This window comes from Ceratotherium simum, chromosome 13, assembly GCF_057802395.1.
Source record: "Ceratotherium simum simum isolate JZ-2026a chromosome 13, ASM5780239v1, whole genome shotgun sequence".
Lineage (NCBI taxonomy): Eukaryota > Metazoa > Chordata > Mammalia > Perissodactyla > Rhinocerotidae > Ceratotherium > Ceratotherium simum.
The window spans coordinates 14,817,881-14,845,327 of record NC_141912.1 but is presented as its reverse complement, the minus strand read 5'-3'; the positions used below and the strand labels follow the sequence as shown (position 1 = coordinate 14,845,327).

At 42.3% G+C, this 27,447-nt stretch overlaps 1 protein-coding gene across 9 annotated transcripts in view; it reads right to left on the bottom strand.

The window, feature by feature from the left end:
- JARID2 (jumonji and AT-rich interaction domain containing 2) overlaps positions 1-27,447 on the bottom strand; it is a 260,738-nt gene that overhangs the window by 59,209 nt on the left and 174,082 nt on the right. For all 9 annotated transcript variants that reach the window (XM_087438035.1, XM_087438036.1, XM_087438039.1 and 6 more), the window contains 2 exons: positions 16,198-16,367; positions 1,268-1,444 (listed from right to left, as the gene is read on the bottom strand). In XM_087438035.1, the coding sequence (XP_087294161.1) occupies positions 1,268-1,444; positions 16,198-16,367 (347 nt within the window). The remainder of the gene's footprint in view (positions 1-1,267; positions 1,445-16,197; positions 16,368-27,447) is intronic.

Sequence of the window (27,447 nt, the reverse complement as noted above, 5' to 3'; positions counted from 1 at the left end):
TGAAACACAGCCATAAGCAAGAGGCAGGAGAGATGAACAACCATTAAACTGACAAGGCAGAAATGCCCAACAATAACGAAAGCAGGACCCGGACTCCCATCACGTCTAAGCTTTGCTTGTCCTGAGCCTCTATTTCCCATCAAATCCAGAAAGACAAGTGGTAGCCCAGTGCACATCAGTGGAGGGAAAAAAAAGTGAGAAACTTTCCTTTGCCTCGATCACTTATCGACAGCACTGATTTTCTGCCTTTTGTAGATGGGGACTCTCTACCTCACAGGGTCTCTGTGAGTCCTACATGAAATACATCATCTAGAAGAGAACCTGTAGGAACTCAACAGAAAAGAGCCATAATATCTCCCTACCCCATTCGCTCTGCTTCACTCTCCTTTTCTTTCCTCTTTTCTTACGTCCTTTCCCCCATCTCATGCTAATCCGAATGGTTATCAAGTCTTCTCAACACTACCCCCATAAAATTTCTGTATCTACCTCCTCATTTTTAAACTTATATCCTCCTCTTTATATTGCCATAACCAACTTGTAGTTCCTTGTTACCTACGGCCAGGTAATTGTCTATAATTACAGCCTTCCAATGTGTTTCCTCTTCTTCAAGTCATTTCCCTTTATGGAATCCTCATAATTGACGCCAGCTTTATCTTTTCAGAACACAACTCCAATTAAGTTACTTCCCTTTTGAAAAACCACTGGACATTTTCCACAGCCAACTTATTTAAATAGTTTCTTCTCTCTGATACCAACCTTTTGTCCTCCTCCTCCTCTACACTATAGTACTTGAGGAAAAAAATCAGTCTAATTCATAATATGTATGCATTTACTTTATTTCATATGCTGAATAATGGTTCTTTATACATTCTCTCCACCTGCTAAAAATCACAAATAAGGTGATCACAACAGTTTGCTGAAACTCACGAATTCTTCTTGATCATCCCTATTTAGCTGTGATCTCTTCCTCTTCTGATTCTATTATCTGCAGCTCTTATGGAACTTATCATCATCTCCACAACGTAAGACTATCTATATTCATCTTAACAATCAATTCATCTAGAACATACTGACTGTGCTTTGTTACTCTAATCTCTTTGCCCTTAAACGTGTCTGGCACTTAGAGAAGTATCCAGAACTACCTCTGCCACTAACCAGCTGTGAAGCCTTCATCTTCATCATCTTCTCAACAGATGATCTATGCTAGTTCTCTCACCCAAAGCTTTGGATTTTACCTTTTTTTGCCCAAATTCAATAGCAGACGTACCATGCCCGTTGTGAACGTGCTTGTGGGTTTTTCCTTTCCTGGGGGTTGACTGGCATGAAGATGAAGCATTGTTGGTGGCTGTTTTGACGTCTTCCGTCTCATCATCTTCCTCCTCGACGTCCTCCTCGTCCTGAGAGCTTCCGAAATATACCATGCTGTTGGGCAGCGCAGGAGAACCTGGTGGGTTTAAGAAAGAGGCTCATAAACACAGGCCCTGATCCTCACCCCTTCCAGAAGGAGAACTAAAAATGAAAGCATTTATTGAGTTACAAAACCAAATCCTCATGACTAAGCCGATAAAACAAAGCTATTCATCTCTACTGCCATTTTTAATTTATTTTTCAAATATCCCCCAGGAAATATAACTCCACCTGTGTCCTTTTAACAGATTTCAAGCAAAATCTCCCAGCAGGGGGATGATGCCATTCACCAAACATAACAAATCGCAATTTAAAAAATCTCATCTGAATAGTTCTTGGGAGGGGAGAAAACTAAAAACTACCAAGGACTGAACTGAGCAAGAAAAATCAATAAAATAAAAAACATCTACCCACAGTGTGGAGTAAGAAAGACTATTCTGGGTTATGCCCTTAACTCACTAGACTTAAAAATACAAATTTAAGCAAATGAATTTAAAAGTGAAAGAAGAATCAGAGAGAAGTGGTAAAAACAGAAAATAGTGTTTCCTTACATATGGTCATTTGTCTTGTATTTATATGGGGTGAACAACAGACGTTGATTCCCAAAAATCATAATATATTTGGAAGCTACTTTGATATTATGATCAGGTTAATAGCATGTAAAATTATTAAATTAAATTCCTACACAGGACTATCTAAAAGTGATGGATTTAAAAAAAAAAAAAGGGTCGGCCCCGTGGCTTAGCAGTTAAGTGCGCGCGCTCCACTGCTGGCCACCCGGGGTTTGGATTCTGGGCGCGCACTGACGCAGCGCTTCTCCAGCCATGCTGAGGCTGCGTCCCACATACAGCAACTAGAAGGATGTGCAACTATGACATACAACTATCCACTGGGGCTTTGGGGGTAAAAATAAATAAATAAAGTTTAACAAAAAAAAAAAAAACCCAAAAAACTCCTCATAGAAGAACCCATTTTCCTCATTCCTTTATACCTTAACCTCCCCATCCCCAAATGTTTTCGTTTCTGAGCTTATCATAGAGCAATAACACCAAAAAATAAGTTCAATATTATAAAGATGGACAATACAGTTCTTCCTTATCAAATAATGACAATTTAGAAGTAGATCAGTGAACTCACTCGTGTATTGTTTGGGACAAAGAAAATCCCCCAAATTAATTTTCTGCAACAACTTCAATCTCTTTCCCATTAAGTATTTTTTGGGAGAGCTACTACCAAGTAGCAGAACTAATAAATGTGAAATTCATTTCTTCTCTTGTTCACTTTCCTGTGAATGTGCTAACACTCTAGTAACATCAAGAAAGATACAAGTAACCAATTTGCTCTCTTTCACAAACAGAGATCTCAAACTTCAAACACAATGGTTAAAACCATTCCTATCCAGCTTCGGGGCTATGCACTCTAACATGGAGATGGAAATGAACTAGCACCAATAGGAAGCTGAAGTGGCAAACCAAATATGCATGTCACAGGAATGCAAAGACAAAACAGATACCTCCAGTCCCCTTCCTTTTGTTGCAGTCATGACCTACCAATATCCAAAAACCCTAAAGGTTATGTGGTTTTCATCTCCAACCCACTAGGTGGAGATGAAGGATCCAAATGGATGTATGTGGCAAAAAGACTCTCTGTGGATAGTAGAATTGGATATAGTTTGACAATCACCATTTCCTTTGTTTTGTTTTCACCTCTTTGATCATTTCCAGCTAGAAGCACGTTTTCAACAGAAGAAAGATTCTTAAACGTGACACAGATTTTGGGGAAAATCATTTAATTGAATAGGAGTTAGAGATGAAATAAAAGAAGGAAATATCTAGCCATATTTCCACTGGAACAACATCTTTACTCTTGTCCCAAGTGGTTTTACAACTAGGACAAGACTGACTGGCAAAGAGGAGACATCACCCTTCCTAGCTTCGTAGTCAGAGGTTTTCAATCAGGACTCACCATTCACAGGTAAAATACCACACTGTTTGGATCCTTCTTTCCTATATCTAACTTTTGAGGTACTTCAGAAAAAGCAGGAGAAACTTTATTTCAACACTCAGAAGAGACTTTGAGTAAAAATTTAAAAAACAAATTTATTTTACCATAGGCTCCACTTCATTCTAGCATGTAACATGACTTAAGGTAACATGTTACATGTTGTCAGACACAGCAGAGAATGTCAATCCTTGGAAATTTCGGACTCGGCAGTTAAAATTTCCCTCTTCAATAAAATGAAAGGATATAGGTTAAACAATCTCTTCAAGTTCCTTCCAGATGAAAATATCCACGTCAAATTTCTTCTAAAGAAGAGCCTGCCTACACTCTATCTTGGACACACTGGCTTGCAATTAAAATCAGAAAGTTGGATTAGTAATAAGAAGAGCAGGTGTTTGTGTAGATCCTGTGGTAACTTCTCTAGCCAGCTCTGCCACCTATTGGAGGGAAGTAGCAAAGTGACAAGGGAAGGGTTAAGGGGATATGTTTCAGGAAGTAAGCCCTTACCCCTCTGCTTTCCTTTTTCTCCCCACAGCAGAAAATGCAACAAACTCTGCAACTCAGGCCATTTGGGAGTAACGTGAAAATAGGAGAAAGTAAAGATTGATAAAAATATTCTGTTTCAAAGAGAATCTGGTAAAATCTATGTGGAACACACAAGGAATGAACTTTCACTTACAAAATCTGTTGAGGATTTTTTGAAACTCAAACCTTGAGCAAGCAGCATGAAGCAACAATCATATTCCTTACACAAGATTTTGAGAGAATGAGATGAACATCAGGTTTATGTTCCAAAGAATGAAAATGGAGAAAATGTCTAAAAGCTCACTTCAGGATCCAAGTTTCACTAACATCCAAAGAAACCATATAGAGTAATTTCTTCAAAATTACTTCAAAACAAAAACAGAAAACAACCAATCTTATAATGTATTTGCTTAAACAGCTTCTCAGCAAATATAAATAAACAGATGTAACCTGCTAGGTATTCTAAAAGAAAGTCAGAGGCTAATGTAAGAGAAAAGTCAGACAGGAAATACACGAGCACGGAGGAATAGGGGGTGTTTCCAAGGGACTGACTCTCAAACCAAAACTTCTGATAATACAAGTCCTTCCAATGTAACTGGTTCTGCAGTCAGAGGTGGAAAAGGACACGATTTCTTCTCAGTATGGGGGCATGGAGGATAAAAGCAAATTGCCTTTACCCAAAAGGTGACTTGGGTTCATGTTGGTCTGGACCTAAAGGTCAAGTGTCAACCAAGAAAAAAAGGTACTAAAGTGTTCTCAAACCAAATGGGGAATGAAGAAGCTGGCATGATAAAGGCAAGGAAAACCTCCGGGAGAAGGAATAAGTGGAAGGAAAGGACCAATGCTCAACAGTAATGAATCTCAGGTGGAGAGGTCACTTAACTACTAATAGAGGCAAGAAGATGTCCTTAGTTCAAATATCAGGCTTGCACGAATGCTCCCATTAGGCAGGTGCCTCTCATTATGGACAACCCATCTCTCCCTGGGTATTGCCTCACTATCCTTTTAGGCCTCGTTCAAGAAGCCACTGCCAATCCATAACCTGTCCACCAGGAGTGGCCTCGTGAACTATTAGCTTCTCCCCTAGAAGGAACAGACCTCCAGAATTTTACTGGGCACCCTCATACCTGTACATCTCCATAACCTTGCAGTCAAAATGAAGCAAGTAGAAAAGACTGAATCCAACAGTCTAATGCCATTTACTCCAAAGCTATCCCTACCCTGTGGCTATTGTAAATCCTCTAAGACCTTGCTCACAAGTCTATTTGCAAAGTAATGGAGAGGCCAAGCTAGCACTGCAGACCAGGAAAACCACAGCATTGGCAAAAATGAAGCAAAAGGAGCTTCTTTATCTCATTACGACAAAACCAGTAAGATCATCTTATATTTCATGCCACAGTAAAAATAACCAAGTTGACAGAGAAACACTGTTATACGCTAATACCTGGAAAATAACTATATAACACCCTCAAGCACATAGAAGAAAACAAAAAACATCTGAGAAACCAAAACTAGTATACGGACATTCATATAGTGTATTTATTTCTTCTTAGTCTACACACAAGCTTGATTATCTGATTTACAAATTTAGAGGAGGAAGAATCTGCTAGACACAAAAAAAGATGAAGGAAAGGATATTTTAAAACCATAAAAGCACAGCTGTCTGGGTTATTTATCACTGGAGAAAATCCTATATTCCTCAGTGTAAAATGGGTGAATATGTATATTACATAATCATATTGATGCTTTGTCAACAGAAAGTTAAATTGATATTTAGTATTTGAAAATAGAAGAGTGTACGTGTTTTTAAATTTCTCATTAAAAATAGTCTGCAACTTACAGATCCTGGCACATAAGAGGTAAACTTCACCTGTAGAAAATTTATTAGGGAATGTCTTTCCTCCAAATGTCAGATGAAGTAAACTTTTGAAAGGCTCATTGTGGGTCCAAGCCTTCAGGAAAACGGAAAGGTAGCTACATACAGGGATGAAAGTAACAGGGAGAGTGAGCTGTGAGATGGGGGATTCATATCTTGCAAATGCTTTCTAAAAAAAGAGCTTCCCGTTCCACAGCAGGGCTCACCTAGAAGCTGCTGCAAAACACCAGCAAAGACATGCAAACAATGGGGTCTCAGAAAGGGCTCAGCAGACTCATTCAGAGTCACGCCCTGGTGTCTGCTGAGGATGAGTTGAGGTACAAGCCCCATTCACTACGATAATTACCAAGTGAGAGGCTGACATCCCACAGAACTACATCACAAGTCTCCTTTACAAACTCTAGTTTTAGACAAGTAATCAATGAAAGGTGAATGTTTTAAGAGGGTTAAGGATGGCGTGGGGTATTTTGGGGGGGGCTGGAGGAGGGATTTTTACATCCAATAAATTATAAAAATGTATTTAGTATATACGGTTTTCTATTAAAATTACAGGCAGATTTTCTCTCCTGATTATTCAAGTGCATTAGCAAATGTGAAAAAAAATCTGAACTTGGATCAGATAAGTGGAGTTGGGAGTACAAAACGCATCTGCGCTTTGCCAAAGCCGTATTTCATTACTTTTCAGAATTAGCTGGCAATGTCTCCACAATATTTACTGAAGTGAAAACCAAATGTTTTCATCTGGACAAAAATCAAACTGTGGTATGTTATAACCACAACAGAAATCACTTTAATCCAAAAACTTGCTTTCTCTAATTTGGGCTGTGGTTTCTATAAAATTGGATTCTTCTCCATGAATCATGTACACATACAAGCCCTCCTTCCCATTATATTTTCTCTCCCGACCAGTTCTTCATCTTAACAAGCTAAACACAGCTCAGCTCTATTTTGGAAAGACCCTAAAGGGATTCCCTGCACACTTTCATTCAGCTGGGGGGTCAAATCCTGTAGCTTGACCAATAAACTCTGGGCTGGCCCACTGAGTTGGCACTTTCATGGTGGATCTTCAGGATGCAAAAACAGAATGAAAAGCAATCGGCCCATATTATCATATTAAATTAAAAACTAAACTCTATTATATAAATTAAAAGACAGAACTTCAAAGTGAACTGGTAGGGATAGGTAGAGGAATAGAGGCAGAGTTATTTACTATTTCCTGAGTTAGAGGAGAGGAAGCCTCCGTCCACTGAAACTGGAGAGCCACAGAAGAAAGTAGTTGCAACAATTGTCTTGGTTCATTAATCCAACTATGTACGTACCAGGCACTGTTCTAGGCACCGTGACCCAAACAGAGATGTGTACACAAATTCTGCACACTCACGCACCCACACATGTGCCCTCAAAGACTGTGGGACTACTGTAACACTCTGTCTGTCTCTCCCAGTTCTGCTTTTACATTCTACCAGGGAAGAATTTACAACAGGATTTCCCAAACTTCATCCATTTCCATATGCCCTAATATTATTTTGCCATATCCAGATACTCCACGTGCTACTGCTTTCTTTAAAGTGATTCACATTCATGACTTATATGATTTATCTCTATTAGATCAGTAGAAAATTAATATCACTTGTTCTAAAGGAAAGGTAATGAAAATTATGATAAAATTTTAAAACGCTCAGCCAAAGCCATGTCTGGCACCACCATGGGTACATGATGCAGGGCTTGGGGAACAGCCCTCCAGGCCAAAGGCCAAACACAAAGGGGACCCCTATTCCTTATGAGATAAGGAGCTGCCTGTGCAATGATGCCCATCCTGAGATCACTCTTCCTTTTAATACGTGCATGTCCAAAACAAAGATGCCCATCATTGAAAGGGACTCTACAGGGAATCCAAAAACCTAGGACAAAGCATCAGCTTGGCAGGCATGTGCTTACTTGTCATAAGACTCAGTTTACTTATCTGTACAATGAGCACAATGTCTTCAGCCATAACAACTGTGATGACTTCAAAGGCTGTGAAGTAATATAAGCCACTCACAGTAAGGTGATATTATTGGGCTAATACATGGCTCCATTGACAAGAGCAGCTCATAACTATAAAATCACACTGTCACTTTACATAGGTAAGAGCAAAGGAAGTTTATTTCCTATCTGCTTTCCAAAATGGGAAAGGAAGCAGACTGGTGACAAGAATCTAGCGGGGTGTGAAAAATGCAAAATGAATTCAACAGTTAGAATTTCTGGAACTTGGGAATGAGCCTGAGACTAACGCCATGTGAGAGCTGGAAACCTTCAGCTATGACAGCCTTTTTTAAGGAAGAACAAGGGAGGAAGTAATGACCTCCTCTCAGCATGGGCGGTCTTCCCCTCAGCATTCCTCCCCTCTTCAATGACAACCCTTGGGCACTGGCCTAGGCACACATGCTCCCAGCTGTGCCTATCTGATCCCACATTTAGGAAATTCCGCACATCAGGGCACGGGTTCTATCTGCAAGGGCCCTAACACGACAGACACAGCATCTCCTAACAACGTCAGCTCGCATGCTGACCCGGCCCATAGCAAAGGGAGAAAGTATCTTTTAATTAACAGCAGGAATACTCCCCTTACAATCTTTTCCACATTGTTATCTATACACGTGGCTTAAAAATATAACAAGTGCAATGAGGTCTCTGGATCTCTTTATCTCAAATGAATGCACAAAAACCACATCACACAGCAGCCACCATGGGCGCAACCTACTTAACTTCTTCCCATCAAGTTCAGAAGTGGAAACAAGGTAGAAAGTAACTTCAAACAGTGGCTGTGTGACCTTGATGACCACCACAGTCTGTGTTCTCTTCTCCATGCAAAGCGTCCAGAAATCCTAACAGAATACTAAGAGAAATCTCTAGAAACTAAGGAGAAGGCCAGAGATGACTGTGAAAAGTACTACGAAACCTGTGCCAGCACCCACTGGCAGGGAAAAGGGAGCCCAAGTTACCTTCAGAGAGGGCAAAGCCTGATCAGAGGCCAGCTGGACTGGAGCAGTGCCAATCCTCTGAGCAAAATGTCTTGGAGTCTTAACAACTGATGAAGGTCACAGAGCAATTAAAAGGGATCCATCCTTCCCCTCCTCAGAGCTTAAGAATTCCACGGTTTCACATTTCTTCATAACCAGCCTGATAAACTATCCTGGCAAATAAATTGCTTGCTAAGCAGGACTCAGCCAAGTGACACAGACTTGACTGGAAAACCAAGCATCTGAGGAACATAAGGCTGGTCTGATTCGGAGAAAAGAGCGTGGCCACTGAAACCCTCAAGGTGCTGAGAAGACCGTTTTCGAGCATACTTGCACTGTCACCGCTCTGAAAAATTAAGATGCAACACCACTCAAAAGGATCCATCACATAAAGTTGTGTACCACTGTGATGGTGTGCCTTCCTCCCCAGAGAGTTCATATAACGTAAAAGCATTCCCATTTTGCTCAAGAAAGTTGATTATTAGCACCATAGTGTTCCTTGCAATTGGAGGATTACTTAATTGCTTTCTAGCAGGTTAATCCCCTTTCATTCTGTGACCTCTAAATCACCCCAGTCTTTTGCATTTGCCCTACTTAGAATTTATTGTCCTCAATACCCAAAGCCAGTACTGTGTCAAAGTATGCACTCCTTGCTGATAAAGCTGGCAACTGTCTTTAGAGAAAACTCCACGGGTGGGCTGTCACTTCTAATACCTACAGTCTATTCAGCTGGTCTATTTAGATTGTTCCTCCGAAATTTCAAATCAAACCCTCCTCTCTGCTATATATCTGCCTAACCTCACTGGGAAATAGGTAACAAGCATACTGTGCTGACTACCACAGGCACCACCTGGGCCTGTTTCACACCCATTAGCTTTGGTTCACCACCACAGCGACTGTGTGCTATAGACACTATATACCCATTCTACAAATGAGGAAATGTGAGCTGAGAGCGGTGCCAGTCATCTGCCCAAGATCCATGAGCCTTCAGCCTCCTGCCTGTGTTCCTGCAATAACCCCCAGGATGGCCTTCCTGGAGCCTCAATCCATTTTCCAGTGCTGCAAGGATCATCGCACTAAATAAAGGTCTAGGCATAGTAAGTCACCACGCAGCTGAAGAACCTCAACAGTGCCCTAATAGCTAGCCAAGGGCCCGCAGAATCTGACACATCTCATTTCCTTGCTTTAACCTGGGACCCTCCAAGCAACATAACCCAACACCCATCCACACCATGGTTGGGGTTCTGCAGAACTTCCAAGCAGCTCAAGTGTTACTTTCCTTCCGCAACCATCTCAGGCAGCGCTGGGCAGGGTGGCACTTCCTCCTGGCTTGTACACGAGGCGTACCTCTACCCTGGCATTTTCACGTGTTTACTGTTATCATCTATTTCACCTACCACATTGATACTGCTTTCCTGTTTCTTTTTTTTTTTTTTTTAAGATTTTATTTATTCAGTTTTTTCCCCCCAAAGCCCCAGTAGATAGTTGTATGTCATAGGTTCACATCCTTCTAGTTGCTGTACGTGGGACTCGGCCTCACGTTGGACGGAGAAGTGGTGCCTCGGGGCACTCCCGGGATCCGAACCGGGGCCGCCAGCATCAGAGCGCGTGCACTTAACCGCTAAGCCACGGAGCCGGCCCTGCTTTCCTGTTTCTAATCTCTGTTTTCTAGGTGTCTAGCATATAAAAAGTGTTCAATAAAGGCTTGCTGAATTAATTAGCAATTGAATGACAGCTGATCACTGAAGATTCTCTAAGACTTGGGAAACAAAAAGCAAGCAGTCCCCAACCAGAAAGCACTGCTTCACAATGGCTGACAGTGAGGTTTTTTACCAGGAAATCCCCCCCTAGAAGGGCTCTTTTCTGCTGAAGGGTGACACCCACGGTCAGAAGAACGAGCGTGTGTAGGTGTGTGTATGTTTCAGGAATCCCCTTTGGGAACCCCCCTTGTTTGCAGTGCCCCAGAAAGAGAAAAATGTAAATAAGAGAATCATTTAACCTGCCACTGCTCTACTGTGTTAAAGCTTTTTTAATGTGTTAATAATCATATTCAGAACAAAGAAAAGATGACACAACTCATTAAGAATAACGAGACTAGTGACAGAAAATACAGCGACGGTAGGAATCGCTGCGTGCAGCACACGGCATGTACCCTCTTCCTCACGTGTACCAGTGAAAGATACTAATTATGCCTCTGGCAGGAGACATGTGGACCCCCTTCCACGCAGCTATTTAAAGATAAATACACTGCTGGCAAACACTTCAGGCCCGACTGCACTATTCATTCCATTCTCCCTTCCTTTAGAAATTTTAGGTCCTGATATGAAATAGGAGAGAGCCTTGCCAAACATAGCTGAAAGGTCTCTGAGTGCCTTGAAACAGATTTTAAAAATCACGAAAGCTTTTTATGCCTGAATGACTGGCGTAGTGTGTTTACATATATACACTAATCCCAGTATTATTAACGGTGTGGTTTTTATTCCTCACCCAAGGTTTTCACTGAAGACACTTAATGGAGCTGTGGGGAGAAGCATGGTCTTGGGCTCACTGGGTGCCATTAATGGATGACGAACAACAAGGCTTAAAGAACTCCCTTCACCGTCTTTCCCTCAGTCTCAAGATTTATTCTCTTCCATATTCCAAATTAGTGCAGAGACAATTACAAGTAATAACTGGAGAGAAGAATGATCTGTAATCCTTGGCAACAAACATCACTTGTAGGTTTTTGATTGGATACCTTCATTATTTTTGTAGCCAGACTTTCTTTGCTATAAATAATGAGCTTATTAAAGACCGTCCTCTTTACCCTTAACAGTGCCCACTGTCACCCAAAGGTGGTGGAGTGACTGGGCTCTTGATGCTGAACATGAAGTCTGGACTCAGATAAGCTCCATTTGGTTTGGAATCCTCATCAGAAAAGAAGACACAGAATTAGAATGCAGGTATAAGAATGTTAATCAGATTCCTAACTGTCAACTTCACTTGAAGAGACTTCAGGTGAGGCAAAGACTTCAGTGAGGATATGCGACACCAACAGTTGATATCAAAAAGGTAGGACTACACCTAAATGTCAATAAGGAATTAAACAGATAAATGATAAGACATCTACAAAATGGAACAAGTATTTATGCAATACTGTGAAGTAAGAAAACCACACTGCAAAAATAAAATATACTACAATGCCACTGGTGGGCTGGCGGGGTGTGGGGTGGGATGTGCGGGGGGGTACTCGTATTGTATATGCACAGAGAAGGCTTGGTTAATATCTTCACCAAGAGGTAGTTAACAGTGGTTGACTCTGGGAGATTGGAGAGAAGGTATTCTGAGTTTATTCTTTTGCCTACTTCTCCATCTTTTCTGCTGATATTCCCAAGAGGAACACGAAAAACCTTTATGACTAAAAAAACTTTAACATCTTATTTTTCTTAATTTAAAACTGAAAGAAAATGATTCAAGTACCACTACAACAGGGATCATCTATGTAACCCTTGTACACTTCAAAATATGAATTTTAATTAGCTCAAGTAATTACATACTAAAATATGCCATCTAATGCACCAAATCATCAGATTTCCAGGACCATGAAGGTACTATACAAATCACCTATGCAGGGAAGCAAAATATGCCACTCCGAAATGTGTCTCTTTGGCGAGAGAAAGTTTGTCTTTTAGTCCCCCAGTGTCTATAAAAACATTTCAGGTAGAGGACCTGTTCCGGGAGGGGAGATATCACCATAGATAACTATAGTATAATATGAACTAGTGCGGTAGACAGGGAGAACCTAGCTAAGATTGCTTGATCAAAGTTATGTGTCTCATTGTTTCTGGATGGCCCAGTAAACATTTGTTAACCAAACATCAATTTTTTTCATTCTTCCTGTGAATTACCTTCCTTCCCTTTGAAAGATGAGAACTGGGTTACACTGGAAAGGATGGATCAAATAAACAGATACGTTAGGGATAATAGGAGCCAGGTTTCTCAGTGTTCAATGTGGAAAGGAAGAAAACCAGAATTCTTTGCTCTTCAACTGAAATTGGAGGTACTGGTGCTAACTGACAGATTTTAATATACATGGCTATACATCTAGATATACTAAATGAGCATATGTGTACATATACACATGTATGCCCTTGTATGCATGCACGCACACACACACATACACTACATGCAGTCAAGAGTGCCTAGGAGAAACGACACTCAATAGCTATGAGCACACCTCAGGCCCAGATCGTGGCTTCTAAAGAGACGCTGTCACTTAAAGAGACAAGGTTTCTGGGGCTGGCCCGGGGTTTGCAAGTTCAGATCCCAGGCGCAGACCTACGTGCCGCTTATCAAGCCATGCTTTGGCAGGTATCCCACGTGTATAAAGTAGAGGAAGATAGGCATGGATGATAGCCCAGGGCCAATCTTACTCAGCAAAAAGAGGAGGACGGGCAATAGATGTTAGCTCAGGGCTAATCTTCCTCACCAAAAGACAACAACAAGGCTTCTTTGAGAAATGGCTGATTCCAGGGCTGAGGGAGGGAAATGTACAAGATGAGCCTGGAACATTTTGTTGTGCCAGGAAGCATGGCTGGAAGGATGACAGGGACATGTCAAAAGGATAGAGAAGCCAGCCTGAAGGGGCTTCACTGATAAGATCTGGGATGATATAAACTTCAAAATAAATGAGAGTAATAGATTATAACCCTTTGAATAGGAAATGAGTCCATACAGATACCAAAAAATGGATAAATCAAGGTTGATGAGAAATGGAATATGGAGTTTCAAAGAACCTCCCAACAAAATACTTATAAATTACAAAGGCTGAAAAGGGTAGCTTTACAGCAGAAAAGCCTGACAGACCCATCTTAAATGAGCAATCAACAGGAACACTATCAAGAAAAGGATGGACAAATTCTGTACTACTCAACAGGACACAATGAGAAGAACAAAGAATCACTTGTGTGACATTCCCTCCCAAAACGCAAAACCGGAATCTAATCATGAGGAAACACAAGACGACACAAATTGAGGGCCATTCTACAAAATAACTGGCCATTATCTTCAAGTGTTAAGGTCAGAAAGACAAAGACTGAGAAACTATTCCAGGTTAAGCCGACTAAATCGACAACTAAAGACAACGCCCGACACTGAACGGGATCCTTCTGCTCTCAACTCACTAAGACGGTTGAAGCAATCTGCGATGGGGCAGTTGAGGATTAGATGGTACTAATGTATCATTGTGAACGTCCCAATTTTGATGGTTATAGGAGAACGTCCTTATTTTAAGAAAATACACACTAATGTGGTCAGGAGTGAGGGGGCATCTGGTGGAAATTTTATCTCAAATAGTTTAGGAAAAAATTCTTTGTATTACACTTAAATCATGTTGTAACTTATTTCAAAACGTTTTTTCTTCTTAAAAGTACGTAACCCTTGGGGCCGGCCCCATGGCTTAGCGGTTGGGTGCACATACTCCGCTACTGGTGGCCCAGGGTTCGGATCCTGGGCGCACACCAACGCACCGCTTCTCCGGCCATGCTGAGGCCGCATCCCACATACGGCAACCGGAAGGATGTGCAACTGTGACATACAACTATCTACTGGGGCTTTGGGGGGGGGGGGGGGGGGAGGATTGACAATAGATGTTAGCTCAGAGCCAGTCTTCCTCAGTAAAAAAAGAGGAGGATTAGCATGGATGTTAGCTCAGGACTGATCTTCCTCACACACACACAAAAAAGTACGTAACCCTTGGGGGCTGGCCCCATGGCATAGTGGTTAAGTGCGCACGCTCCGCTGCTGTCTGCCCGGGTTTGGACCCCAGGCGCGCACCGACTCACTGCTTGTCAGGCCATGCTGAGGCAGAGTCCCATATAAAGTGGAGGAAGATGGGCAAAGATGTTAGCCCAGGGCCAGTCTCCCTCAGCAAAAAGAGGAGGATTGGCATGGATGTTGGCTCAGGGCTGATCTTCCTCACAAAAAAAAAAAAAAAAAAAAAGTATGTAACCCTGGATCTCAAAAGCCCACCCCACCCACCTCCCCACCCAACCAATAACCAAGATCAAAGACCCTCTCCTCCTGTTCACTTTCCCTCAACCAACCACACCAAAGGAACTCTCCGAGTTCCTGGCTTTCTAACACGACCCCCCACCTCTCATTTCCATAAGCTCTTCAATTTCTTTGACAATCTTTAGTGTCCTTCCTTCACAACTGTTAGAAAACTTAGTTCCAGGGCCGGCCCGGTGGCTTGGTGGTTAAGTGCGCGCGCTCCACTGCTGGCGACCCGCGTTCGGATCCCAGGCTTGCACCGACGCGCTGCTTCTCCGGCCATGCTGAGGCCGCGTCCCACATACAGCAACTAGAAGGATGTGCAGCTGTGACACACAACTATCTACTGGGGCTTTGGGGGGAAAAATAAATAAATAAAATCTTTAAAAAAAAAAAAAAAAGAAAACTTAGTTCCTGTAGTAAACACTTTCCCAAATAAGGCCATGTAAATCCAAACCCATCCTTTATTACAAAATTTTACCCTCACCTTGCACTATTAGTCCTGTTCACAACTATGGACCAATATTTTCACTGTTAACTGTACTTGGAAAGTACTACTACTCTTTTGCCTATATAGTACAGGGCTAGGAGAAGAGTTATTCCTCAGTCAGAGTGGCTTATTGACAGACTTTAGGAAAGGCAAGGAAAGGAGACTTCATACCCATCAACAACTGCCCTGCCAAAAAAAAAATACAAAACAAAATCAAAGGCAAAGTCAGCAAAGCAAGTGTGTGATGGTGACGGGGGAGGTGATGGGGGTCCTAAAAGGGTGATAGGAAAAATTCAAATTATAAAAATTAAAAACAGAGGCTGGCCCCGTGGCATAATGGTTAAGTCCCGTGTGCTCCACTTCAGTGGCCCGGGTTTGCAGGTTTGGATGCCGGGCGCAGACCTACACCACTTGTCAAGCCATACTGTGCCGGTGACCCACATACAAAATACAGGAAGACTGGCACAGATGTTAGCTCAGGGCTAATCTTCCTCAAGGAAAAAAGAGAGCAAGATTGGCAACAGATGTCATCTCAGAGCAAATCTTCCTCAACCAAAAGGAAAAAAAAAAAAACCCAAAAATTAAAAATACAAACTACAAACTGTAAAACTGTATATTGAGAAGCCAAGAAAGGAGATTTAAGAGTCAAATGAAAACAGAAGGAGAAACATGAAGACTCAAGCAACCTCTCTGTGGGATTTCTCACTTTCAACTCTCCCTCAAAAAGGGATAGGTTTTTTTTTGGCTGGGGAATTGAAAGATGGATGCAGCAGAGACCAAAGCTAACATGTATTCCTGTGTACAGTGTTACTCTTTTCTTTCAACTAGGCTGTTCCTTCCAAACTGGCTGGTTAACACAGTCTTACCTCGAAGGCAGAGAAAGGTAAGAAAATCTTCTGTCTTAGGCTTCCTTTTGGAGAGGTCAGAAATTTGAGTGGCTGGAGGGGGTAGCAATGGCTCCACTATCTTTACTGGAGTTGTGCTGGGACTGTTCGGCTGGGATTGAGCAAACTTTCTTTGTGCTTGCAGCCTGGGCCTGTAAAAGCAAAAGAAAATTAAAAATAAATTAAGCAGAGATCGGAGGATCTAGATCTACGTGCAGCAATAAAATCATGACACAAAAGGGAAAAAAGACCCTATTTCAAGCAAACTCTTTCTTTCTAATTAAGGTTCTATATCTCTCAAACTCTCATAAACCACAGGCCTGCTTTAAAGGGCAATACATTTGGTTAAAGGGCTGTGTTTTATACACTGATATAAAATATGCACCATGAGTGTGTGTGTCTATGTGTGTAACAGCACGTGCCTGTGCACCAACCACAACAGTGTGCCTGCGTATTTCAAAAACCCCATGTGGTGTTTGATGACATGGGATTAACGGCTTATGTATTTTTTATTTAGCACATACTAATGAGGAAAACACAAATCATCCTGCCACACTGATACAGCGTTCTATGCTTTAACATGAGACTGTCTCAAATACACACACGATTCCGTTCACACTGTGTCCTTACACCCAGTGCACCTTTCCCTGTGCATCCATCACTGACCCAGTCTTACACCCCACACGACACAGTCTCCCAACCTCTAATCTCTTCTGATTCCAATTCAGCCACAGAAGTTCACTACACTAATGAAAGCGTAATGCAGGAAAAAAACTGTTTCTGAAGTCTATCTAAAACCCCTCTACCCTCACCAAATTATGGATTACCCTCCGCCTACAGGGTAAATCCACACTCCTTAGGGATTCAAAACCTGGCCTTAATCTACTTTTCAGGCAGGCCTCTTCACTGTTACAATCCTACCTAGATAGTGACCCCTAACTTACCCACTTGGTGTCTACAAATCACAAAACTTAAGTTTCCTTAACTAGACATCTTTCATTTTCTAAATCGCACGTGTAAGACATTCCTTTCTATCAATGTGAATACTAATCAACCTTGGAAAGGTTTCTTATGTCTCTCCGAACACCACAGCCAATAGCTCATTTCCCTTTCTCTACGTGAGTAAGTATCCTAACGTATTTTTTTCTTTACGTATAACTAACCTTACACTTACCATAAATTGTCTCCTATGAGGTCTTCCTTTAATTGTAAGGCTCTCAATCCATAATAGAAATAGGCACCCCTGAGGGTGAGCAGCTGTGTGTGTACTACCCAGCCCTGCTCATACAGGACGCTCAAGAAATAGTATTTGAGGGCAGGGAAAAAAATAAAAAAAACAACCAAAAGGCAGCCCTGTGGCACAGGGCTTTAAACAGATCTGGTCAGAATCCCAAATTCACTGTGTGGGACTGATAATGCCACCCCAACTCCAGGTTGCTTTGAATATTACATAAGAAATAAAAAGAAATCAGAGATATTTGTAAAGCAGGAATAATCCTTCCCTTGACTATTGTTGGGATTATAAAAAATAGTAATCATAGTATCTTAAACTGCCAGTGCTCAAAATACCTAGCATTTTAAATTAACACTCTAGTATTTAACAAAATACTACAGCAAAATACACACACCACGATTTTCCACTTTGTAAAAATTAGCACCTTTAAATTTAACCTCCCTGGGCCAGCCCCGCGGCTTAGCGGTTAAGTGCACGCACTCCACTACTGGCGGCCCGGGTTCGGATCCCGGGTGCGCACCGACGCACTGCTTCTCCGGCCATGCTGAGGCTGCGTCCCACACACAGCAACTAGAAGGATGTGCAACTATGACATACAACTATCTACTGGGGCTTTGGGGAAGGAAAAAAAAAGGAGGAGGATTGGCAATAGATGTTAGCTCAGAGCCGGTCTTCCCTCAGCAAAAAGAGGAGGATTAGCATGGATGTTAGCTCAGGGCTGATCTTCCACACAAAAATAAATAAATAAATAAATAAATAATAAATTTAACCTCCCTGGTGTCCTGACCAGTCTCTACTTTTTTGCCTACCACCCACCAAAAATACTACTGTATAGATCATATTCCCGATACAAATTGACATTTGATCAAAAGGGAGACCACATGACTACTACTTACTTACTGGGCAACCTTCAGTCCTTAAAATCTACAAACATCACAGCTAATCAAAAGCACTTTAGAACCCAGGAATAATGTGAAACAGCCACATTAACAAGGTACCCGCAGAAAGCTAAACAAGTTTAACATAACGTCCCAAATGTTGTAAATGGTAAGGGAATAAGGCAACGCCATTGTCCTCATGTTATAGGGAATGAAGAGCTGTTTTACAACCGACTGCCTGTATATAAGAGATGAGACAGACCAGAAGTGCATGCTGCATAAGCCACTAAGCCCAGGAGTAACCTGCAAAGGGGGATAGTGAAGGATCAAATCGAGGTGGGACTGAGCCTTTAGAGTGGTGCTTCTCAAACTCTGTGAGCTGAGGATCAGTTTTGTGCTTGGTTATTTATTTTTTCTTTTGTGAGGAAGATTAGCCCTGAGCTAGCATCTGTGGCCACTCCTCCTCTTTTTGCTGAGGAAGATTGGCCCTGGGCTAACATCCATGCCCATCCTCCTCTACTTTATACGGGACACTGCCACAGCATGGCTTGATAAGCGGTGCATAGGTCCATGCTTGGGATCCGAACCTGTGAACCCTGGGCCGCAGAAGCAGAGTGTGTGAACTTAACCACTACGCCATTGGGCCGGCCCCTGTGTTTGGTTATTTTTTCCCCCTTTAAATTTTCTATCTGTTGCAAATGGATATTTTTATAATTAAACCAGGGTAAAAATTAAATAAGACATAAAATACAAACCCAAATGTTTTATTAGATTCAACAGACATAAGCTTTAAGTTTCTAAATAGTTCACTCTCAATTTCTGTATTCAACTCACCGGCACCAAGCAGCAGCCGGCATCTTGAACAGCACTGCTTCAGGGGAAGGACCAGGCTACAGAAAACCGCACCCCAACAGGCCACAGCCCGCAACGCGAGGCCACCATCAGGGTGGACTGACCCCAAAAGAACTACCCGCCTCTTCCAACAAAGCTTCTCCTCTCCATCCACCTTCCCTCCCTGTTAAAAGAAAGTCCCTATCATTTTATTCTACAACACGGTTTTTTTTTTTCCCATAACCGGCAATTTTATAATGTGTACATCTCCACTTAAATGGACACAACTCACACTCTGAGTATTAGACGAATTTTACAGAAATACTGCCTGCATGTGAACAGGATGTTCAGTGTTCATTGCTTTTTCAAAAGTCAGCAACAACAAATGCCACATGTTATGAGAAGGCAGCGCAGCCACAACGGAAAACAAACACGCAAACACAGAGATGCAGAGGTGACAGAGCAGGACACAGTCAAATATGCTACAACTTCAGGACCTCCAAGATCAACTGCTCCGACCACTGTTCAAAGAGGCACTTGCTGCCTGACGACTTTCTCAGTCAGACTATGAAAAAGAAGGCAAAAACACATTAAAAACTGGCAGTAAAATAAATTACCCCTCAGAGGAATGAGCCAAGCTCCCAAGTGATTAAGTATTTGTGAGACTCAGATGAAAGCAGGAACTAAAGAACAAGACAAACCAATATCTTTCTTAAAGAGGCCAGAAGATTCCGCGCTTTGCAGGAAGGGCAGGTCTGTGGTTTGGCTTTTCATCCTGCACAGTCCCAGGGGATTAAAAAGGTGTTGGCTCGGCTCTGCTGGCCCCACACAACAAAAGACTCTGAATGACACAACTGAGAGGCCAAATCTGTGGAGAAGGCACTCTTGGAGTGCAGGTATGTTTGAGGGATAGGTGATTCATTCTAGAACGTCGGATACAAGGAAATGAGTGTATGCTATTTTAAATCAGTAAAGAAAAGGGTGTGGGGAGCAGGGGGGCACAGATGTTTAGAACCAGAATATCTGCACATGGAGATGTTGGGGAAGAAGCAGGTTAGCATTTGGCGCTGAGGAGCTGGCCAGATCAGACACTGACCACAGGCTGATGAGGGAGGGGGAGCTCAGCAAGGATTGGCACTCAATTGTTAGTTCTCAGCAGTTAGCAAGCAAGGTGGTCCATCCACTTACAGCAGCATTTACTTCACCCACCCCTTCCATCACCTGAGTGACATTTTAACCAGAAACAACATCCTTCATTTCATTACTAGAGCAAAAACACTTTAAAATGCAAATATTGATTTTTTGAACTAAGGAGGTTCAGAGTCATCCTAGGGGTGGAGTGGGGGGGAGGGGGGGGAGTGTAGGGAGAGTTTGGGGTTGCTGGGGTTGAGAGAAAACAGAATGGGGGGGAGAGGTGGGCTCCCAAGCCTTGTGGACTTGCCATTTAGCCAGGATGGCCAGTACTGCCCATTGGTAATACACAGAAATGCCAGAATACAGAAAACACAGAGGGTGTTTGTCCCTCATGGAAACCACAGAAGTACCAACTAGAGCATTTGCATGTATTTTATTAATTGATCAAGGAAGGAGTTTCCCTTACAGAAGCTTCCTTCATTCTAGGAACTCTGGGTGTACCCCTACGTCAATGAAACCTATTAAATCAACCTCTCCAGCAAGCCAAGTTAAACAGATCGTATAAACTTAAATCAACTGAGGAAAAAATGAATAAACATATTTATATATGAATAAATATATTGAGGGTAACATTTTACAATATGTTAGAATCTAGGGTTGGGGGTATGGGGGTGAGGGAACAGAAGTGATCACTTCATCGCTGCCACTCACCTTCCATGATGTAAATGTGTGCATGTGAGTTAAAGGACTACGAAACTCAACCAGCAAGCTCAGAGAATATAGATATGGTCTGCTATTTCTGTTTGGAGTTTGTGACAAATGTTAAAAGCTAGTGGCTTTACTTTTTTGAAGGATCTTAAGATCACCCTCCCTGCACAGAAGAATCAACTGAGAGAAAGGTGAGACCTGCCACACACTGCGGGTTGCAGAACGAACACCACCAGAAGCCAAAGTCTGGGTCCTTGGGTAAGAGTTTTCTCTGTCACGCCACACTGCACCCAGGTGGGAGGTGAGGCACATCTCTGTCACGGGCAAGGCCTTCTGGCGTGCCCCTCCTTTAGAAGCTCTCAGGTCCAGGAGCCCCAGGGCAATTTCGTCACCACAAAAACCAGCCCTACTGGTGTGAATCCCATTTAAGCTAAAATGTCCCAAAGAGGAGGAAAACAATGTGTTGAAATGAAAGTCTATTTTCTAATCTGATCCCCCAGTTTCACTCTATATACAAATACATGCCCTAAAATAGAAGCAATGGTCGGAGGGGACCTTACTTACTCAAGCCTGCTCTGTCCATCTGGAATGCTCTCCTCCTGTATCTTGCCATGGCCAGCTTCTTCCCATCATCCAGTGAAGGGAATATTAGAGGCCTGATACTTTTTATGGAAGTCACTTCTTCCATAAAGTTCAAAAGTCCCCTCCTCAGAGAGACCGAGCCATCCTAAAGGAGTACACCCTTCATGACCTACCACTCAACCCCAATGCCACTCCCCTGACCTCCTGTGGGCCTACCGAGTAGGCTCTACAGCAGTCTCCTCTGTACACAGGTGTTACTGTGCATGGAGGACAAGCCTCCCTCCATAAGTGCTGGGAAGGAATAGCAAGAGCACTACACTGCTGTACTCCGCATGGACTACACAACTCATCCTTCTTTCCTTAGGAATCACTCAATTAAACACATGAACGTTTTCTGAGCAGAGAGACAGACTGAATGGCAATCCAGAGGTGCCAGGGGAGATAGCTGGATAGATCTAAAATAGACCTAACAGTAACAGGAAAGGAAGAGGCATGTGGTTCTGGCCCAGGCAAAGTTATTGGCCATCCCAGCGTAAGTCTACGCAAAGGTAGACTGGAATTCACTTTACATAGGAATCTATCTACTGAGCATTTGCCCATGTGACCACAATTTCTACCATCACCACACTCATCACTTACTAAGAATTTACTGAGCCACTTACCCACCATCTGCCTCATCTAACAAAAGTCAAATCAGGGCTGGTTCTGGCTCTTAACTGCCACGCGGCACAAGGTGACATCCAACCCCAGGGCACCCAGGTCATGCCATCGCATTCCACATGCCCTCACACAGCACAACTGTGCACGGGCTACAATCTGCTGGAACCAGGACAGACCTGCCTCAAAACCATGCACACAGGACCACCACATATAAGAGATTATTTGTACTTTTTGATCAAACTGCATGAGCTCGCAGGGGGAAGTCCCATCATCTTCCTCTTTTCCCTTCCACTCCCTTAGATACACAGGAGGGAGACTTCTTTTTCTCCTGAGCCTTCTCTCATTTGGGGTTGGTTGGCAGGGACAACAACCCGAAGAATGTTTTGCTTGATCACTTAAAATTCTACCCAAATAAATCTTCAAATATGTTTCATATTTAGGTTAAAAAAACAAAAAGTATAGCACCTTTATGGAAACAAAGAAACACACCAAAATACACAGCAGCATTATTTTGCAAGTTAACAAATTGCAAGACAATACTTGTAAAGAAACTCTGCTGATGAGCTGACAAAGTCCTATGCCAAATATTTTGTTTTGTAATACCCTCCCTGTGCCCCCTCCTGTCCTTCCCACAACATGCACTTAGAAGCTTCCGGGGCAGTCAGCCATCAGAAGCCTCACAAGAGGGTGGCACTGTTTCTCCAGGCCTCCTCCGGGGTTATCTACAGGAGCGAGTTAACCAGCTTATTGCTATCTGTGCACTCAATCTCTAGGGCCACCCTAAATATGACACAACAGCCATTTCTAGGTTAATTCTATTTCTGTCCAGGATTTCTGGCAGTTTACAAACCCAAGGAGAACACAGTGTATGCACATAATTCGGCTGGAGAAAGCAGGAGCGGGGGGACGAAGCAATTTAAAGAAATGCTCAGCTGGTCCCTCGGGGAGGGATGTGTACGCCAAAACATCATTTTATTAACTCAATTTTCCAATATTAAAAACGTAAGCTGGTAAATCCAATTATTTAGATTATATCTCAATTCTAAACAAAGAGCAAGGAATGGGTGGGAGGGGAGGGTGTGTTCATTCAAAAAGAAGACATGTTGTGTCTGGCAAATGCAAAATGACCAGCATGGCTGCACTCTTTGTGCCGGTGTGGGAGCCGGCCCTGAAGCTTTGCCAGCTTGCTGAAAGGCCTATTCAAAAAAAAAAATTTCCTGTGTTTCCACCCCCAAAATAATTACCCACTCTATTCTACCCCCAGACACACACACTACAAACCTGGCAACTACTCAAAGGAACGAGAGAGAGAGAGAGAGAGAGAGTGTGTGCGTGTGCGCGCGCGCGTGCGTGCGCGGTGGAGATTGTAGGGGGTCGGGCAGGGGATATCCCCTGCCCAGGGAAAGCTGCCCACCAAACTCAAATACAAGTGCAGTTGCGGACAAACCACACAGGATGGTTGTAAACATCCTGTATAGTAAAGAGAAAATAAACACATTCTCAAGTGAACCCAGAGGCGAGCAGAGACCAACTCATACCCAACTCTATAGCAAGCAACACTGGCAACAGACTGTATCCTTCTCTGCTCCCGACCCACCCTGCTCCCTAGTTATCACTGGAGTTTGTTTAACCAGGTTGTGAGGATGTCACACAATGACAGAAAAGGGAGGTTGGCTGGCTCCATGAGAGGAGGTTTGCTACAAAGACTGCCTGCTTTATGGTATTTTTGGAGATCTTGCCACACTGGTTCACAGGCCTCATTTCTTGCTTTACATATAAACAGATGAAATAGTTTGTTTATGCTAAAAACCGCAGGATGTTAAATATTTGCAGCACTTGTCTTAATTAAATTACATAGGCTGCTATTTAGAGAAGTTTGCTATTAACCAGATTTACCTAAAGAAACTTTTTGTGGGTTGGATCCTCTCAAGACGAATCTTCCTAAGTTTGGCTTGGTCAGAGTGATAAAAGGAAAAAAAAAAGTGGTAGCATAAAACCTAGGCTTTAGTTCAACTAACTTGTGATCTAGGGCAAGAGACTACAAAAAGGAGAAAACTGGGGCTCCTTCTAGGTCCAATCTTATCTGACTTCATCTACAAAACTTCTAGATAGTAACTCCTGTAATAATTCCTTTTGGATCTATGATTTCATAGTTCTAGATGAGAAATACTTATCTTTTTGCCTGTGCCCAGCAGGAAATTAGACCCTAAATCTCCAAAATATCTGTGCTACGAAGCTGAAGATTCTTTTAGCACCAACTTTCTAACTACAGATTGTCAGGCAAACAGCAATTATGATTAAACTTTTAAATTTTGAGATAAGTATATGACTGCCTAGCACTTTAAAAGGTAGGGGTGGAAAAATTTAAAGATATAAATTTTTTTAAAAGAGGGAACAATTTCAAAAATTGTGCCAGAATTCCGTTAAACTATTAAATAGTAACAATACTATCTACACTCTGCTGCCTTAAGACTTAATCCTTCCAATTAGGAATGAATCACTCACTTAGCGAAACACATTAAGTTCCCTGAGAAGCCCAAGACATCCTTAGGAACAGTAACATAACTACTTATAAATATCTTCATCAGCTCTACCCAGTGAAATGCCAGCCCCAGCACTGCAGACCCAAACATCACCACCACCTTGGGAAGATGTTCCGATTGCTCACCAACACCGCGCTCCCTCAGAACTCAGGCACTGGAAAGCAGGCACACGAAGGAAAGGCGAGCCTTCCTTTTCTTTCCTTCAGGGGAAAGGATTAGGGGAGAGAAGAAGGAGAATATCCAAAGCACTAAGTTTCCACAAGCTCCGCGCAGCATCTTCCCAGGGACAATATCACTTGGGCACATCCATCTCTGGTGGATGGTGAGATCCCACACAAACGGTATGAAAAGTCACATGCAGTCAAGCTTTTGATTCAATTAATCAAAAACTATGCAATTATGTTTTTAAAAAATCTTATGCAGTATCCTGAAATGTCAAAGAACCAGGACCGCCTGGAAATCATGACTCTGTCAAGATCAAGGAAATATTTGACACTGACTTCTTTTGTGTTCTAGAAAGCAACCACGTCAAATTTGAGAGGGATCATCATTAATCAACAATTAAAGCGGCAAAGCCCTTTTGTTCTGTCAGTCACCAATGTCACATGTGCTATAGTTTACCACCTATGGAAAGCTGCCTGTTTGGCCACCCCCAGGCAGCACAGCCCTCTTCTTATCAGGGATCCAAACACTGCAAACGCTATTCTACACAAAGACTGTCGGCTGCGGGTCAGTCTTGAGCAAAATCTATCTTACAGCAGAATTGAACAAGGATAACAAGAGTCAGAGGAACACACGGAAGTTAAGTATTTTAGGAATCTAGCCAAAGAAATTCCTAATACATTATTGTAGTTACAAGGTGTGAACAAATTATCTAAAGTACATTCAGTTTTAAAAGCCTCAAAGAGCCAGTTTAAAACGTTAATCTGCTTTTCTACTCTCTATCAAGATGGAATTGCCAATTTTGTTTTTAAAATATTATTTCAACAACAACCCCAGTTGTTTCTCAACTTCTGGTTACCCAATACTGATGGCAAACTGCCAAAAATCTCGAATCCTGGCAAAGATGATGGTTGGGAAGGGATCGAGTGAATGCCTCTGTGAGGCAAGAATCATGTTTTACTTTCTTCTTTCAAGGAAAAAAGAAAAATATATGAAGAAATTACATCCTACAATGCTACACAGCTCTTCCCTATAAAAAACAAAATCCAGTGGAATCCTAAAAATAGACCTGAAAAATCAATCAGGTAGAAACTTCTCACCAGAAACATTCTCGAAGGAGTTGCACAGTGGGGTTGCGATTTTAAGCTTCAGTGCATGACAGACCAAAGGTCTAAGGCGGCGCTCAGATGCCAACGAGTCCCAACAACTAGTCCTGCCCTGATCTGGAGGCGGCTTTGGCTTCTCACAGACAGTAAGTCAGCTAACAGAGACCTGCTTTCTTTACAGGGTGACAAACAGAAAAGAGATCCTGGACAATTTCCTTGCCCACTGGAAATCCCATGAAGTGACCTCCAAGCACCAACAGATGGCAATAAAGAGTCTTCAGACTCCAGCTCTGGGATCACCACTGAAGAGAAAAAGAAATTCTGTCTTGCGAGAATTAATGACAAGCCCGGGCATTAATGAATGTTTAGGACCTGTGCTAAAATCTCATGCCAGCTAAGAAAGTAGCCACTATTTATGGAAAGTAGTATATGAACAATGTTAGCAGGACCTTTCCATCCTATCAACTCAATTACAATTCAAGGTTCCTTTTTTGTATGGAAAATACATAGAAACTCACAATCTAGCGTTTTATACACTAAAAATACGCCTAGGACAAAAATCCACAGGATTGGTGTCTGAAATATGCCCCTCCCTCAAAGGTGATTTTTACCACCAAGAAAAGCTAAGAAAAGGCAAAACTAAAGTAATGGACCACGGTTCTAATATGTTTCCTTCAAAAAGAAGCCCAAAATACTCATTTGGAGGCTCTGACAGAAATTTATTTAGCGGGCTGAAACATAAACGTGTAATTTTCGAAGTATGAGGTGTTACTATCACCAATCCAAATGCTGAGTGGAGTCTCTTCTGTAATGAATGGATTCACTACAATTCACACATCGTTTCTTCCTGATGTTTACAAAGTCTAGGTTCTTATGACAACTGCCTAAAGATGAGGAAACATGATCATAATTAAAGAATCTGTTAATAGCTAATGAATATAAGAAGAGCAACTATCTTTCTTTTTACTGTTTGTGCTTTGTGATCCTGGAGGAATGGCACATTCTTGCACTGGAAAATGGGAGCTCACACAGCATCCCAGACTCGGGGACTCATCTCAGGCTCCGTGCCACTGATGGCTGCCATGACAGATCTAGGAGACACATCAGTGGCGTGGAAATTTAAATAAAAAACGAAGGAAAGTGTATCAACTCAAAGTAGGCAAAAGGGAGTCAAGGCATGGAAATCACTTTCCTTTCCAACAATGCCTAGAATATTCTCCAAGCAACGCTGGATTTCTATCCATGTGCAAAGCTGCACAGAGTAACCGTATGTCAGGCCAGGAAGCAGAAACATCTTTCCAAATGGCATCACTCAATCAAACCAAGTGACCTCATAAAACAGACCAATAAAAGCCGAATGAAGGGGGAGGAGGGCTGAGTCACACCTTCCAATC